The sequence below is a fragment of the Teleopsis dalmanni genome, chromosome 2, assembly GCF_002237135.1.
Source record: "Teleopsis dalmanni isolate 2A chromosome 2, ASM223713v2, whole genome shotgun sequence".
Classification (NCBI taxonomy): Eukaryota; Metazoa; Arthropoda; class Insecta; order Diptera; family Diopsidae; genus Teleopsis; species Teleopsis dalmanni.
In genome coordinates this window covers 186,550,578-186,567,390 of record NC_051847.1, presented here as the reverse complement: position 1 = coordinate 186,567,390, position 16,813 = coordinate 186,550,578, and the positions used below count along the sequence as shown (strand labels likewise).

General features: G+C 27.7%; 1 protein-coding gene across 11 annotated transcripts in view; it reads right to left on the bottom strand.

Annotated features, from left to right (window-relative positions):
- LOC119681783 (polypyrimidine tract-binding protein 1) overlaps positions 1-16,813 on the bottom strand; it is a 287,769-nt gene that overhangs the window by 95,706 nt on the left and 175,250 nt on the right. For all 11 annotated transcript variants that reach the window (XM_038095071.1, XM_038095072.1, XM_038095061.1 and 8 more), the window contains one exon: positions 10,663-10,928. In XM_038095071.1, coding sequence (XP_037950999.1) covers positions 10,663-10,928 — 266 coding nt within the window. The remainder of the gene's footprint in view (positions 1-10,662; positions 10,929-16,813) is intronic.

The following is a 16,813-nucleotide window of genomic DNA, read 5'->3' as shown; positions in this document are numbered from 1 at the left end:
ACTAAGCAGTTTTATCATCTTATCTACAATTGCAACAGGAAGGATTAAAGAGAAGCTTCAATTGTGTAACATGGTTCCCTAGACGGCTGACCTATGAACAAACCTACCACAAGATTGCTATCTTTACGGGATATATTAAATAGATTGATGGATTTTTTTTTAATAGAACTCGACCAATTTCAATACAGATGCCTGCATATCGTTAAGTCTTCCCATCTTGTACTAAATTATTTAACATAAATATAATTTAACAAAATAAATAAGATATATGAAAACATTCTTATATATGAATTTATTTAAAAGCCAATTGATAGCTTTAATAAATAATGTTTTTTTAATTGAAATTAAACACTTAAAAATAAAATGTAATAATTATTCTACAGATTTCGTTCTAATATAACACAGCAAGTAAATTTGTTAATAAAAACTTTCACAGCAAATTAACAAAACTCCAGGAAATGTGCGAACATAAAAGTCAAATACGGTTTTGGGTCAGTTAGTTAATGAACGCTGACTCTGATCTTCAAATTTAGCAGGGCATGAGTTCGATTCATGGTACTTGCAGTCTTAAAAAATTATTTACGAATAATTAAATATAAGAATTATTTCCAAGACTAATGATGGGTATTTAACAATACTCGAAACAGCTGTATGGTCAGCCAAAAATTGAATTAATTAAAATAATATAAAAAAAGAGTTTTTGTTGTTGTATTTCACTACTTTTCGAAAAACCTATTTATAAAATTAATAATTAATTAATTATATATTGAATTTATAATTATTTTAATAAAATTTCAATATTAAAAATTACATAGTAGATGCAAAAATAAAACCCTTTGTTCCAAAAATTAGTTATGCAGGTAAATAAATTATTAAAAATGTTGCATCGCAAATGTTTATAAATAAATGTGTATATACATCCAAACACTCCAAATTAAAGAAATGGCAAACAGCCAAAGTTTGTTATAAAAGTGTTTTTAAGTGGTTGCAGCAATGCAAGTCGTGCAACATTAACGTGTAGTGGAGTAAACCGAAATGATGAGAAATAAAAGTACACACAGAATGTCATAAATGTTGCAAGTACGACCACAAATGTTGCTTGACGTACGTACGTATGGAAAAACTACAAAGTAAAATATTTTAACTTAAGTTAAGGATTAAAGTGTTTGGTAAGTTACTTTTGTAGTTTTGCTTTTCATCTATTTCTAATTTCAGGATTAGCTATGAACGGAGAGAATGGTTTTTTAGATTTATTTTTTTATTTTTAGTTTTTTTCAAGTTTTTGTGACTCAAATTAAAAGTTTTTAAATAAGGCGATTATAAGCTTGAAACTTAAGTGCTTCATTGGTTTGTCTTAACGGAAAAGTGCTAAAGGGGAACTTTTATTTAAATCAGTTAAAATTATTTAAATGTGAAAAGGGAATAATACTTAGTGTGTGTTGTGGATCAATGTAACATCAGTTTATTTGAGGTTTATTTTTATGAGTATTAAAATTATTTAAGAAAAATTAAAATAAATTAAAAATACTTAATAGATAAAATAAAATTAATAGTTTAAATTAAACTGAATTATTAAAAAAATTAAAATTAACACATATATTAAAATTTATAAAGAAGTTTTTCGAACATTATTAAACTACAACAACAAAAATTCATTTTATATTACTTTATAATTTATTTATTTTTTAATTGAATTTTTGACTAACCATACAGCTGTTTCGAGTAATGCCAAATACCCATCATCAGTGGTCTTGGAAATAACTCTTGCATTTAATTATTCGTAAATAATTTTTTGAGACTGCAATGACCAGGAATCGAACTCGTGCCCTGCCAAATTTAAAGCTCAGAGTCAGCACACCATAACTAACTGACCCAAAGCCGTACTTGACTTTATTGTTCGCACATTTTTCTGGAGTTTTGTTACTTTGCTGTGAAAGTTTTATTATTAAAATTTATAATATAATAATATAATATAATTTATAATTTTAATAATTTTTTTTGTTTTTTTTTTACTTTAAAAAACTAACTTTTAACAATTTTGTTTATAGCTTTTATTATGAAATCCTCGTATGTATTTTCTTCATAAATATCTTCCCTTTGCTGTATATTAATCTTGGTAGAAAACAATAAACAACAAACTAATAACAACAATTGTTAAGCAATTAAGCCGTTGTAAGGCATATTAATATTATTAGCAAAGGATTAACTAACAACAATTACAGCAACAATGAAACAGAAGTGTTAATGCTTGAGCTCTAATTTCACTATATTGGATTTTTACTACCTACGAGCACAACACTGTGTCGTTCGCATTCTATACACAATACAATGCCTGTCATTTTGTTCGAGTTAATGTTGATTTTATTGTTTTTCTTGTCGTTTCGTGTTTGATTTGCGTTAATAATATTATCTTAAGCTGCACATATTGTGTTTATTTAATTTTCTACTTTATTTCAAACTAACAAGCGAAAAAGAAGGATTTTCGCACAAGACCACAAAAGCTTAGCAATCACACATACAAACAAATACATACGTACGAAGAAATATAGAGTTGTAACAAAATAACAACAACCACAACAGCAACAAATGTGTTGCTGTCCGCCACTTATAGTAAAGTTAAGCATATTTCGCTGATTGAACGTAGCAGAAATGTAAGTAGCAGTAAAGGCAAGTTTATTTTTCTCAAAGTTGTAGAAAAATACATATAAACAATACATACACAAGCATGTGTGCCGTGTGGCTATTTCTGTTAGCTTCATGCTATACGTTTCTTCCGTATGGCATATTAGCACATTTTTAAGCCGCTACTAGCAACGCATTTAGTATTCGAGCATTATGTAGCGCTCATCAACAGTTGCTGTAGCTGTTACTTTACATTTTGTTGCGCTAATAATATTAAGACAGATGTGAGTGGTAACAGTGCAATAAGTTAAAGGATTTATTCCACTGACATATTAGCGAGCAGCATGTGTAATGCGCTGTTGCTTTTGTGTGTAACACAGAGGAAGAAATGAGTGTGAATTTAGCAGCTTATGTTTATATGTGTATGAATGTTTTCTATACATTGTTTTTGTTTTTGTTTTTTTTTTGTTTACATGCTATTTGGTTTGATTTTTGCTTTACAGTGTTAATCTTATTGTATGATTTTCCTTTGGGTTTTACGTTTTTCAACACTTTTTTGTCTATTATTATTACTTTGTTGTTTATTTTTTCAAAGGTATTTCTATCTGTAGATATACATTGTTTTTTTTTGGTTTGTTTATACAAATTTTTTCCTTTTTGGCTTAATATTTTTCTTGCAATATTTGGCAGTTGATCCTTGGAGTTATTCGTACGTGGAGGAGTACTTTTTTTTTTGTAGTTATGCTCTGGTGTAAAAGTATCTAAGTAGCAGATTCAATTTGATTGTTGACGTGCGTAAATGGATTTAAGTTATATTGGCATCTGGTTACAAATAAAACCGAAAGTTAAGAAAATAAAGTTAAGAAAACAAAGTTAGAGAAAACGATGAAAGCTAAGAAAAATAAGCAATACATTTTATTATTACATTAATTTTTTTGTTTTGCAAAATAAAACAAAAGGAGTAGTGGGATCAAATTAGTATAAAAGCTAAAACAGTCAATAAAATATATTTCAATCATTTAATTTTTATTTTTATTTTAAATAAGAATCAGATATGACTGCAAGACACAATAAACTTGCCACGCACATAGACAAATCTGACCAAGAATATGCCACGAAAGATCAGATACTCTCTAAAATTTAATACGAAATAGTGTTAATCTGCGTCCGTTATAACAGTTCATTGCTTTTTAGATATACACATGAAGATATTGGGTTGCAACTTTTATGGAATTGATCCAGATGAAGGTACAAAAAAAGTATAATTCACGTTTGTCCACATAAGTAAGTAAAGTAATTAATAATATATTCACATTACTTACAGAAGGGTAACTGAAACTAATTTATTAAAACAGACAACAATGTCAAGTTGACTAGTAAAGGCACATTTAAGCTTTCTAAAATCTTATACAATCATAAATAATTTTCTAAGAAGGTATGGTTAGCTTATAAAGGCGATCACAAGGAGGTTCTATTGTACTACTGTATAGAATTTCAGATGTTTAACTTGCTTGAGTTTTTGACAAAGCCAAAAATTCTCCACTGAAGTAGGTCCTGGATCTAGTCAATATGTTTAAAAAAAGAAGTCACCACCATAATCAATAGCGCCAAAGATACGCATCGACTTTTTAGTACTGCGACAGGAAAGATTAAACTGAAGATTAAATCTTCTAACCATCAACAAATCTATCACAACACCGTTTGTTATCTTTATGAGGTATTTCAGTAAAATCGCATTATTCCCTAAACGTCTGTGAACCATCTTAACAAATCTACCACAAGACTGTTTGTTATCTTTATCGCTAGAGTTTATCTTAATAGAATGCGGCCCATTCACATAATAACCCTGCTTTTAATCAAGCTTTAATCATTTTGGTTTAAAAAATATTTTAGCCACGGGTGTCTGATCAGTGCTGAACTTGTTTCTAACAAAATTTTAATTCGTTTTTTAAATTTTACCCTTTAAGTGTATATAGTCCAATAGTGTTAATATTTCAAATACATTAAACAAAAACTACTCAAAAAAAATGAATACAAAAAATTATATTTAACCCAAACAATCGCACTAATTTGACTTCCCTGGTTTTGTGTTTTTTTTGTTTCGTTTCTTTTATTTCTAATCTCGAAATTGAAATGTTAAAAATTTCACCTGAAGGACATCTATGCACTTATGCCAAATACTTGTACAATGTACAATTGTACAATAGCGGAGGAGTAACAGTGGAGCAAGCTGCAATAATAATAATAACAATAATAACTAAAATAAGAAGGAATATTTGTGTATAAATAAAATACACAAATAATATAAAGTAATGAGAATAAAAGAAAAATGAATGGGAAAAAATTATATGAAACATAACAAGTACAAGAACGAAAATAGTAACAAATAATAGAAAAAAGAAATTGAATTCTGCATATATGATATGGTACAAATAGCAATAACAACAACACGCCCTATGCATACTGAACAAGCGGTAATATATAACAACAACAATACCAACTAGAGCAATAATAATACTAACAACAATAACAACAACAACAACAACAACAAAACATATACAGTACATGTTTATTGTTAAGTATTTGTTATATGCATGCATGTACCTTTGGTGAATTATTTTTTTCGGTTTGCTGCTTGTACATATTTTGTGTAGTATACCTTTAGGGATTTAACCCTCATAGAACAGGATTTTGCAATCATCTACTGAAGCTCACACTGACTGATTGCAAACAACAAGAAATGTACGAAAAAGATATATTAAAAACAAAAAAACAAAAAAAAAAATAAATATGAACAAACAAAACACATGAGAAGTTGAAGAAAAAGTAAGTGTAATTGTTATTGTGTCATTGCTGTGCTACTGTTGTTGTTGTTGTTGCAGCGGTAAGATTTTTTTTTCTTCCACTGACTCTGCTGTTGCTGACATTTATGTTGGCAGTTTAGCTTACGAAAAAAAAAAATTAAAAAAAAAATAATAGTAGTACAAATAAAAATGTACTGAAAATCTAATATGTCATAGTACAGAGCAAGCAGAGAAAAAAAAATCAAAGTCGCAGACCAACAAAATATTTCTTTAAGACATCTAAGAGATATGTAAAAGTCACTGAAGACACATGCCCACACATATAAATACAGCTACACATACTAAACATAGTGAACATGAAATGTCAAGATTTTGCTAGGGTGCTTTTGGTTGCTGCCAGCCAGTGTTGGTAGCAGAAAGCAAAAAGAAAAAATTAAGATGAATGCAGTTGAGGTTAAGGTTGAAGTGTAGGTAAGATATAAGGTAAGTTAAGGTTTAGTATGCTTTATGTTGTGGGTATTTTGGGGATCAAAAGTGACGTGTGATTGTTTTGTGGGTAATTTTGATAAATTAATTTTTAAGCTGCAAATATTTTTCTAAGCTAAAATGTTTGTAAGAAAGGTTAAAAGGGTTTTCCTTGGTATGTGTTGTTACTGGTTATTAAAGATTTACTTGTACTAAACAAAAATCTTCTTAAATAATGTAAGAAAATGTATATAACTTGAGGCAAAAATAAATTTAAATCTAATTTCCTAATTGTTAGCATATTACACACAATCCCAAAAGAATAACTTAACATAAATATCTATGAAATTTAGTTCAAAGCTAAAGTTAAGCTAAAATTTAATAAATAATTTATCTTATTTGGTTAATGCTTTTATGTGTGTAATAACTTTAAAGTTGGCACATGGGAATAACTCAATGCAATTACTCAATGTGCCTTCTACATGGATTTACATTTAATAAACTTTATGAAACAATAATATACTGAATCCGTAATTAATTTGATTTCAGCAAATAACTATTACACATGAAATCTACAAGGTACGTATGTATAAGTTGTTGACGAGTTTATGCATAATACGCACAAATAATAATTATACAAATACATAAACTTTATAATGCCTAGCATTATTTCTACTTAAAGTAAATTAAATCAGACCTTGTCAGACGGAAAGACAAACAGTCACATGGCATAATAAGACGACGAAAGACAGACAGCAGTACCATACATTAAGGACATTGTCAAGCAGTGAATGCAGTGAAGGAACACCTTAATTATTGCAGGTGTTACTTACGTATCAAAGACAAATACATTTAAGCATATATGTGCAGTATACAAGCAGTTATTTTCCACACAAGTTTGCTTAAAAAGTACTTTTGACCCGCCTACAAACATGTGTTAGTCCACAGGATTGTGTACTCAAAGGCGGTCTGTGTTTGTAGGTCTCTCGTACCATAAATCGCGTTACTGTTGTGTAATTTGTGTAATCGACATAAGTGGTACTTGCTTGGCATATAAATTTTATATAAAGTGTGAAAATATATGTATAAAGCAAAACGCATTTGATTTAAAGATTATTTATGTCCAATGGGGGCTATAAGATAAATTTGTTTATATTGGAAAATAAAAATGATATAAAAAAACGCGGTCACATTCATATCTAAAAAACAATAACTTCAAACAATAACAAGTAGATAAAAAAGGAGACTAACAAATATAATTGTTTGTTTTTAAAACAAACAGAGTTTACTAATGAATCTATTATAACTAAATGCATATTTAACTATTTTCTAAAACCTGTAAAAATATCTCAGGTAAAGATGAAAATATTTAAGAAAAAAAAAAAGGTTGTTTAAGAAGTCAGTACTCTTACTTTACTTCCATCTTTATTAGGACAATAACTTGAAGAAATATTTCTTAAGTTCTATATATATATATATATATAACAAGCGCATAAATATAATATTTAAATATTGTAGGTAGGGTAAATAACTATTTTGCAAACCTGAAGTCGTACTCAATAGATGTAGTAAGTTTTATTGGCACGAGAGACCTTATAGCACGTACTGGTAGTCTGCTAGGTGCTGATAAATAAATGTAAGAAATATGTAGTAAGTCAACATAGCTAGTCTATTATGTAGGATTAAAACTGTAATATATCCAGGAAATGGAAATACTTCATAAATAATATATATTTACGTCGGAGAGTTAAATTCTCCAACAAAATATTAATAATAACCCAAGCCTGTTTTAATTTAAGCGCAGTTAGACATTGAATTCTCAAAATAACGTATAAACTATTTAGCAAGCTATAGTCAGTTGGAGAATACGTAAGCCTTATATATAGTCCACTCATATATAGTTCAAATATTGCAGCATTTAGCGTAAGGACTAAGTTTAAATCTTTAAAGTTATGATAAAATTATTTCAATCATGTTGAATGAAAATTTAATGAGTTTCATAGAAATCCTTTATACAGCTCATATTTCTTAAATTGATCTATGACATATTTAAACAACCCTGGTGCACTTTGGATTACAACACTTCAACTAGAGATACTAATTTACTTATTAATTTGAAATATAACACAATTCTTCTATGTAAATGTATTTATCTTATGTTTGTATACATTAATGTTTTCGATAATCACAGGTGATGGTTTTCTGTAACTTAAGAGCTTATATTCCTTTAATATTAATGGAAAATTTAATTGTTAATTTCTTAATGTTATGGCACAAATGATGAAATGAATTATTTATCAGATATTATCCTAAAGTTAGTGTATATAAACAGTTTAAGTATAGGTGTTAAGTACCTCAATTAAGAAAAATTGTAAGTTTCTTTAAATTAAAAATAAATTAAGGGTGAACATTTGTAATTGTATAAAAACTGATAAAAAAAATTATATTTTTTTAAAAAAAAAGTTTCATTTAACAAATGTATAATATTTATTATAGCACAACCATAAAATAAATGAAATACTAAAATCATTTTGCAATAAGTTTACTTCACGACTGAAAAACAATTAAACCGTTATAATCACTAAAGATACCTAAACATATTTTAGACTATTTCAAATATTAGAATATGTTATATTTGTAACTATTTGTTTATACTTTTATTAAAATTCTTTTATATTTTGTTTATATATTAAATAATATGTTCAATTAATTTATTTCACAAATATTCTTTATATAGTATTTCTTCTAATATTGGCAAAAAGTGCTAGTATAAAACACATAGATGCAATAAAATAGAGTTAAAGCTTAAATTTATGAAATGATTTAGTCGTCATATTATATGGTAGTATTACATTATTTGAAATTTGTTAAAGCCTAAGCCCGTATAATTTGATTTAGAACAGGTGATCGAGTTCTATGGGGAAGCCAAAATCAAAGTGACGAATAGGACGTCAGATATTTCCATTTTTTTTATGGCATGGGTGTTACAGAATAACAATTTTTTTTTAACATGAAAATTTGAGCTGTTTGTACTTACAAAAAGTCTCTGACTCTAATCCTATATAAAAACAAATACATATATTCTACACGTATTAGATTGAAAGCACTAATAAAATAATATTTTTTTAAATTTACAACAATATGACAAAAACAGTTGTTTAAAACTAATTTTACTAAATAACAGACATATACCTATATATGTAAAAATTTTAATAATATCTACCATTTCAAATCTATTTAAAAAAAAAAAAGGAAAAAAGATTTTACTCAAATTGTATGCGTTTGTATCAATATGAACTGACAAATAATACACAACGACATGCCTGTCATATGTTAGCATATGTGACAGCAACAATACCTCGAGAAGCAATAATAACAAAAGCACGAACAAAAAAAAATATATATGAGCAACAGCAACAAGGAAAAATTAAATAAATGTGGCAACACACTTAGGGATTTTCTAGGATATTACAACACAATCACAATTGTCATTTCTGTTTTTTTTTTGTTTTTTTCCTTGTAGTTGCTGCTGCTGCCAGTGTTGTCATATCCAAAGAAACAAAATTGCTACTAGGATTAGTAGATAATGCATAGAGTAAGTCAAAAGTGTACACACACATACGCATACACACACACATATCGTTACAAGGAAAGTGTTCTGCAAAAAAGAGGTAATCAGTGAAATGTAACCTATTGTTAAATTGTTATTTTTGCTGTCAATGTGTTCTTCTTGTTGTTCTTCTTCTTTTTGTTGTTGTTACCTTTGCTACACATCACTGTATGGTAGATGTGTGTAATTTTATGTATGGCATTGTTGTCAGTTATATTTACTTTACTTTTACATTAGATCCTTTGTGCTACATTTAACCTTATCCTTTTTTTGGCAAGCAACACAGGTGACTGAAAGACAAAATCAAAAAGGTGACAACCCTGGCTTAACCAAGCCTTCACAATACAATATGGTTGCGTGTGCTGTTAGGTGTTTTGTTCCACTCTTGTGCTTTACACAAGCATTATTTAGGTATATTCTTATCTAAATATATCCATTTTTGGTAGCTTAGAAATCTGTTGACTTTTTAGGGTTTAAATTGAAAGTACAAAAGTATTTGTAAAATTCAAATGTGTGTGATTAAAAGGGATTTCGAGCCTACAAATTGTAATTAATTAAAAAGTAGTTTTTGGGCGGAAATTGAAGTTTGTGGGTAATATTAGGTTTAATATTGTAATAGTTACTGTGGGTTTTAAAATTTAAAAGTGACACTTAAATAAAATCTATTAAAAAATTAATCTTTAATAACATGAAATAAAATTAAATATAGTAAAATGGAAATGAAAATGAATTTTTCTAAAAAAATAATATCGCTAAAGGGTAAATATAATGTTTTAAGGGCCTATGGCAGTAAAGAAGGCCAAGTCTATGACAAAATTCATGGGTTAACTATAAATACAGTTGATTCCTTCATTAATTTAGATAGATATATAATATACAGACACCTAAGCTTCTAGTTCAAGCGGTAAATACATATGTATATAGTCAAAAAAATTAAAATAAAATATATTACATTATATATAAATATATCACATTAAATCTATATTAATAGGTAAACTATAAATGCACTTGATTTTTTCATTAATATAGATAGATATATATTGTACAGCGACATACGCTTCTATTTTAACCGGTAAATAAATAAAATTTATATACTACATTTTATCTATTTTAACTCATATAATAAAATAATATTATACTTAATAAAAAAAATTTACTCACTCCATGATTTTGATCGGTTTTCAATTCACGATGATTTGAAAATTGTACATAAACCATGCGTCCTCGCATTTGTGGTGGATTAAGTGCATAGGAGGTAACCATAGTTGTGGCAGAGGTTTCATCGGCCATTTCTAAGAATGCTTGATTTTTACCTTTAAGAACAAGAACATTTGTAACTCGTCCAAATGGTATGCCTAATGAAATGACATCAGGTTCACTGGATTCACTTGGAATGTTACGCAAATGTATAACCTTAGATGGTTTGCCTGCAATAAAAAAAAAATAATAAAATTAATTTATAATATATATGGATGGAAAAAAAACACAATTGAGATAGATTCTTTATTACTATTTTTATCCGTGGTTAAGAACTTTTTTCAAACAAAACAAATATTTTTTTCTCGTCATAACAATCGAGTCTTCCCGTCATAACAATGAAGAATTGCTCCCAGAGACTTTTTATCCAGTAGGAGAGATTATCAAATGCCACCGTATGAGATTTTAACCGATTAACTAACTATTCTATTGTTTTAGGAATTGTATATCTTTAGATTATTCGTTGAGGCATGGAAACCACTAATGTCATCTTACCGCTGATCAGTTACCACGGAGTCATCACATAGGCATGTAGACTTATAGTGTGGTCTTATGCCTACAAATAAGAGCAGCTTAATCATATAAGAATGCAAATCCTTAGAGTGATGGTATAGCCGCACAGTAGGGTTAGCAGCGGTCTTAGATGGGTTTTAAGTTTCCATGTGAAATAAGAAAGAAACATCACACCGACTAAAAATTCACAATAAAATTGGTGTATTGTCCATTTAAATATTATTTGTGAAATCCCTATTGCGATTTTGCCGTCGACAAGTTATATCAAATTAATTGTATAGGCATGGAAACCCCTAGTTAGGTCTTGCAGTAGAAGTGTAGCAGAGATCTTTGAAATGTTTTAATATTATATGTGATATGAAATCTAGAGATGGAAAAGGGGTAGTAGTATTCATATCTCGGTCATCTTGTAATCAATCGTAATGACATAGAAACATTTAGTGTGGTCTGGTCACCAACCAGTAAGACTAGATTAATCGTATAGGCATGGAAATCACAAGTGTGATTTTGTCGCAGAATTGTAGGGATAATCGTAGAGGTCTTCGGGGAGTTGCCCTTATAACGCCGTGTAAAATAAAATCTTATATGTCACAAATATTTATTATCATACAATAAGAAATTATTACCGAGGAAACTAGATAACTCAGAGCATTTTATTTAATATTTATTTCAAAATTAAAAACAAATGATGTAAAAATTTAAATATATTTCACTTTTCGCTGTAGAACAAAAATATTTAATGTTTTCAAATTTAATTACTAGAATTAAATTTATTGGTGTAGTTCTAAAAGCTATGTGTAATGAAGAACATATTTCAAAAAAAAAATTTCAAGACAACTACTTAAAAAAATGATGGGATGAATAGAGGTATAGTTATTTATTCTGTACCGACATGTATGCACAACAAAAAACACAACACAAAAATCAGGCTTAAAGCTAATATTCCTAGAAACTTGTATAGTGTAAGCATGTACGTATATACGCAGACTCTATATATATATACATATATATGTATATAACATATTGCGAACATATTTAAGATGCAACTGCATACCTTAAAAGCAAAAATCCTTGATCGTCACACACTGAAAGAGGCTTAAAATACTACAAGTTTAGCTGGAACTTCCGTTCCACAATTTTTAAATCCCCATTTTGCTTTACGAGCAGTTTTATTTATGTAAAATTGAAAACAAAAACAACACTGTACATCGGTACATATAGTAGAGTGGTGAATATAAAAAATTAAAAGTACTGCTGTACAATTTTACAGTAACGTAACATATCAAGCGGGTAATACCAGCGCGCTGGATTATGTCGAAAGTGTACGTACAAAGGACACTACGACAAAAAAATCTGTACTGAAAGCATGCAATGGGTGCAAGATACGCACATTTCAGCTAGTATGCGGGTACGCTGAGTACATCCGCAGCGGCGGAGACCTACAAGGACGCTTTATGTTAAAGTGTTGTAGTTTAACTATAAAAAAATATATGTGTAGACTTATATATAATATAAAGGATATACAAATAAGCAGCTTTATGTGTGTTCGTACGCAGCACCTGTTCATTTTGAAAATACACACAACGAGAGAGGTGGTTGAGTAAGCGCTAAGCAAATTAAATTTTAATCACTTTAAAATATATAAACATTAAATGAAAACAATTTTAAAATAATTTACTATAGTTTATTTACTATGTAAACACTTTAAATACTTTTTATGTTATTTAAAATTACGAAAACAAGGAAAAAATCGCATTTTGTGTTGCACCGCATAACGCTGAAGTAATGTCCTTGTTGCTTTATTGTTATTGTTTCTCTTACGAAATGCGTTAAAGCGCGGTTTTAGCCACCGAAAATGCTTTTCACATACACCAAAGTACACGTATGGGAAACGGAAATGTTGCATACGTAACGGTTCACATTGTTTAAAGGAAGCTTTAGAGTACATTTTTATATTTACAATATTTTTTTGTCATACATTTTTACTGCATCCACCTATCCATCCAGCTTTCATCATTTGTTGTCACAGTAGTAAAAAAACATTAATTTTTAATCGCATTTCATGCAAAAATAAATAAAATTCTCTTTGGATATGTGGGTTAGTTGATAGGAGAACGACGAAGAGGAGGAGGAAGACGGAGACACGGCTTCAGTATTCTGTGTACGTTGGATATAGCGGTTTTAAAACTGTTGGTGTTGAAGCTAATAAAAGTTACACACTGATTTCATATAAATAACAGTTGGCTATTTTCTTCCTTTAAAAGCATCCCCCCTCTATCTCTTTTGTTAATTAATTAAATTTTTGCTTGGACGTAGCAATAAAAGTGCACCAACATGAGAAAGCTTTTGAATGCATGATATGAGCAAATAAAATTAAATTAAAATTTATAGAGAAAAAGGATTCAACAAATCACTAAACAAATAATTAATTAGTGAAAATTAAAACGTTAAAAAAAACTTTAAGAACTAAGATAATTAAGAAACAAGATGTTATATATCAGTTGTGTACAATTTTAAAAATCAAGAAAATGATAAAATCGATTCAACGTCATTTATGATGAAAGTGACTATTTTACTTAATACAAATTATTAAAAAATTATTTACTTAATATTAAATTATTAAGAAACTAATAAGCTATTGATTAAATAGAAAAGGTTCTAAAGTGAAAAATATAAAAATGTGGCATTAAAAAAAAGTAATTATACTCGAAACATCGTTATGTGGTCAGCCAATTTTCAATAAATTAAATAAATTTTTGTCCTTGTCTTTTCTTTGATATTCGAGTCCGTCTAATTTTTAAATAGTTTCCTTTCGTCATAAAGACGCATCACTCATGGCAAGAAAAAATTAACATTAAAAATAATTATAATTAATTCAATAATTTTACAGCTGGTTCATGATTTCGTTCCTTTAGGACACAGCAAATGAATTTGTTAATGAACTTTATAGTGAATTAAAAAAAAAAGACAAAAAACTTCGAGTTCGAACACAAAAATCAAGTAAGGCTTGGAGTCATTGGCTAATGAACACTATTTCTGAGCTTCAAATTTAGCATGGCACGAGTTCAAATCTTAGTACTTGCAGTTTCAAAAATTTATTTACGAATAATTAAATATAACAAATAATTTCAGTCAAAAATTCAAATAATTAAAATAATAAAATTTTATGTTGCAATTCACTTCTGCTCATAAAACCTCGTCAATAAATATTTTAATATTTATTTTTTTTAATAAAAAGCGATGTGGAGGTGACGGGTCTAACGTATGCCACCAGGTATATGTTGGTACAACAAAAAATAAACTCAGGACGAGAATCGCTGGCCACAGACACGACATAAAGAGCAGAACAACTCCCGTTGACCAAAAGACAGCATTAGCAACCCATTGCTCTATGATGAACCATACTCCAAATTTTGAAGAAGTACAGATCATCAACAAAGACCCTAATTACAGACGTAGGTTAATGCTTGAAATGTTACATATTATTGAAGTTCCAGACAATCAGAGACTAAACTACAAAAAAGACACAGAGGGTCTTGCACAAATTTACAGGTCTCTGATTAACCATAATTAAAAAAATGTAATATAAATTTATAGTTTTATATAAAAAGTTTAATTTATCTTCCATTGTTACCAATTAAAAAATATTTTCGTATATTTATTTTTGATTTTAATTTTAAATTTTATTGTTTTTTTTTTTTTAAATTACGTTTTGCTTTTGTTCAAATAAATTTAAATGTTAAAAATGTCAAACATTGAAAGAGACAACAATGTTTGTCATTTTTGGTTTTTTGTTTTGATTGTATGTTTATATGTTTATTTACATATAATTAAATATGTAATCTTTTATATACACTGAAGATGGTCTACGATGTAGACCGAAATATTTGTATTAATATAATTTTTGTATAAAAATTAAATAAATTTAAACATTTAACACAGTTGGAAAAAAGTGTAAAAATTTTTTAATTGTTTTAAAAAAACATTTTTATAAACCTATGTGTTAAATAAACGACCTAAGCCCGGTATATATATAAAAAACTAATTTATTTTTTTTTTAATAAAATATCAATAAACAACAAATATTAAAAAATTTGAAAACAATTGTTTACGTATAATTAAATATAAAAAATTATTCCAAAAAGAACACTGATGACTAATTAATTAATTAATTAAAATAGTAAAATTTAAAATTTTGTTGTTACAATTCTCTACTTCTCAAAAACCTCTTCAATAAATATTTGTATATTTATTTTTTTTTTTAAAATAAAAATTTCAATATCAATAAATATTAAAATATTTAAATAAAATATAAAATAAAACAATAATAAAATAACAAAAAATTTTAATTGAGATATTTAGGGCTAGTTTACTACTCGGTCAAGTATGATTTAAAACTGACTTAAGTATGAAATAATCAATAATCGTGGTTTAAGTATGAACTAAGTCAGTGAAGGTGATGACTTAAGTATGAATAAAAATAGTCAACAATAGCTTAAGGTAGTGACTTAATCTAAAATTACATACTGTGTTTAATGACCATTTCCTTAGTGCCAGAAAATCTGGTGACAGATCTGGTATTATAAATTATATGTAGAAATAAATTACGAGTTCTGTGCAAATGTCTTTTCATCTCAAAAATTTATTAATAGTATAAAAATATATGACAAAATCACTACTTATGCTAAGTTCTTCTTAGCTAATCTAATTCCGATATAGATGATTTTGAAATATTTTCATCTATTCAATATAACTTTTTTATAACTTTTTATATAACTTTTATATAAATTTTAAATAAGAAAGATAAAGAAAAGGAGGAACATGTTACTCATTGACTTAGTGCATTTTTCCGAATTCACAAATGTCAAAAAAAAAAATGTTGCATTTAAGATATTTGATGCTGAAATCATTGCAGTTTTCAATTGTCAGCAGCCATGGAATTGATGAATTTTTTTTCGTCTACCTGGCAAATGGTCATTGCTCTATTTTTTTTTACTTTCATGATGGATGCAAAAATGTTTAAAAAACACGTTCAATACTTATCGGAAATTACACTTTTTGATTAGTTTAAAACGGAAATGAAGTTGAAACGAAATTATGCAGCGAATGAAAAAACACTCGTCGATGTCAGAAAAAGTTCTAGACAAGCGAATTCGGAGAAAATATATAAAAATATTAAAATCGTGAATTTATTTATATATATATATAAAATTATAATTTTTGAATATATGTTGAAAAAAAAATAAATTTATGCCATCACAAATCTTTAATATTTACTTATATTCCATAGATCATTTCATGATAAGATTATGGATTAGCACTTATGTGAATTTAATATAAAAACTATAATTAATTTCGTTATTAAAACTTTAGAAAAGGATTTTTTTTATAAAAATTAATATATAATTATAATTTGTAACACAAATTCTGTTCTGTATTGTAAGGAAAAGCTTTCTCTCACATATATTGACTAGAAAAGTAAGTGAGAATTTGATTGCTAACATCATTCTGATTCTAATAATTAAAATTAAGATAAAAAATT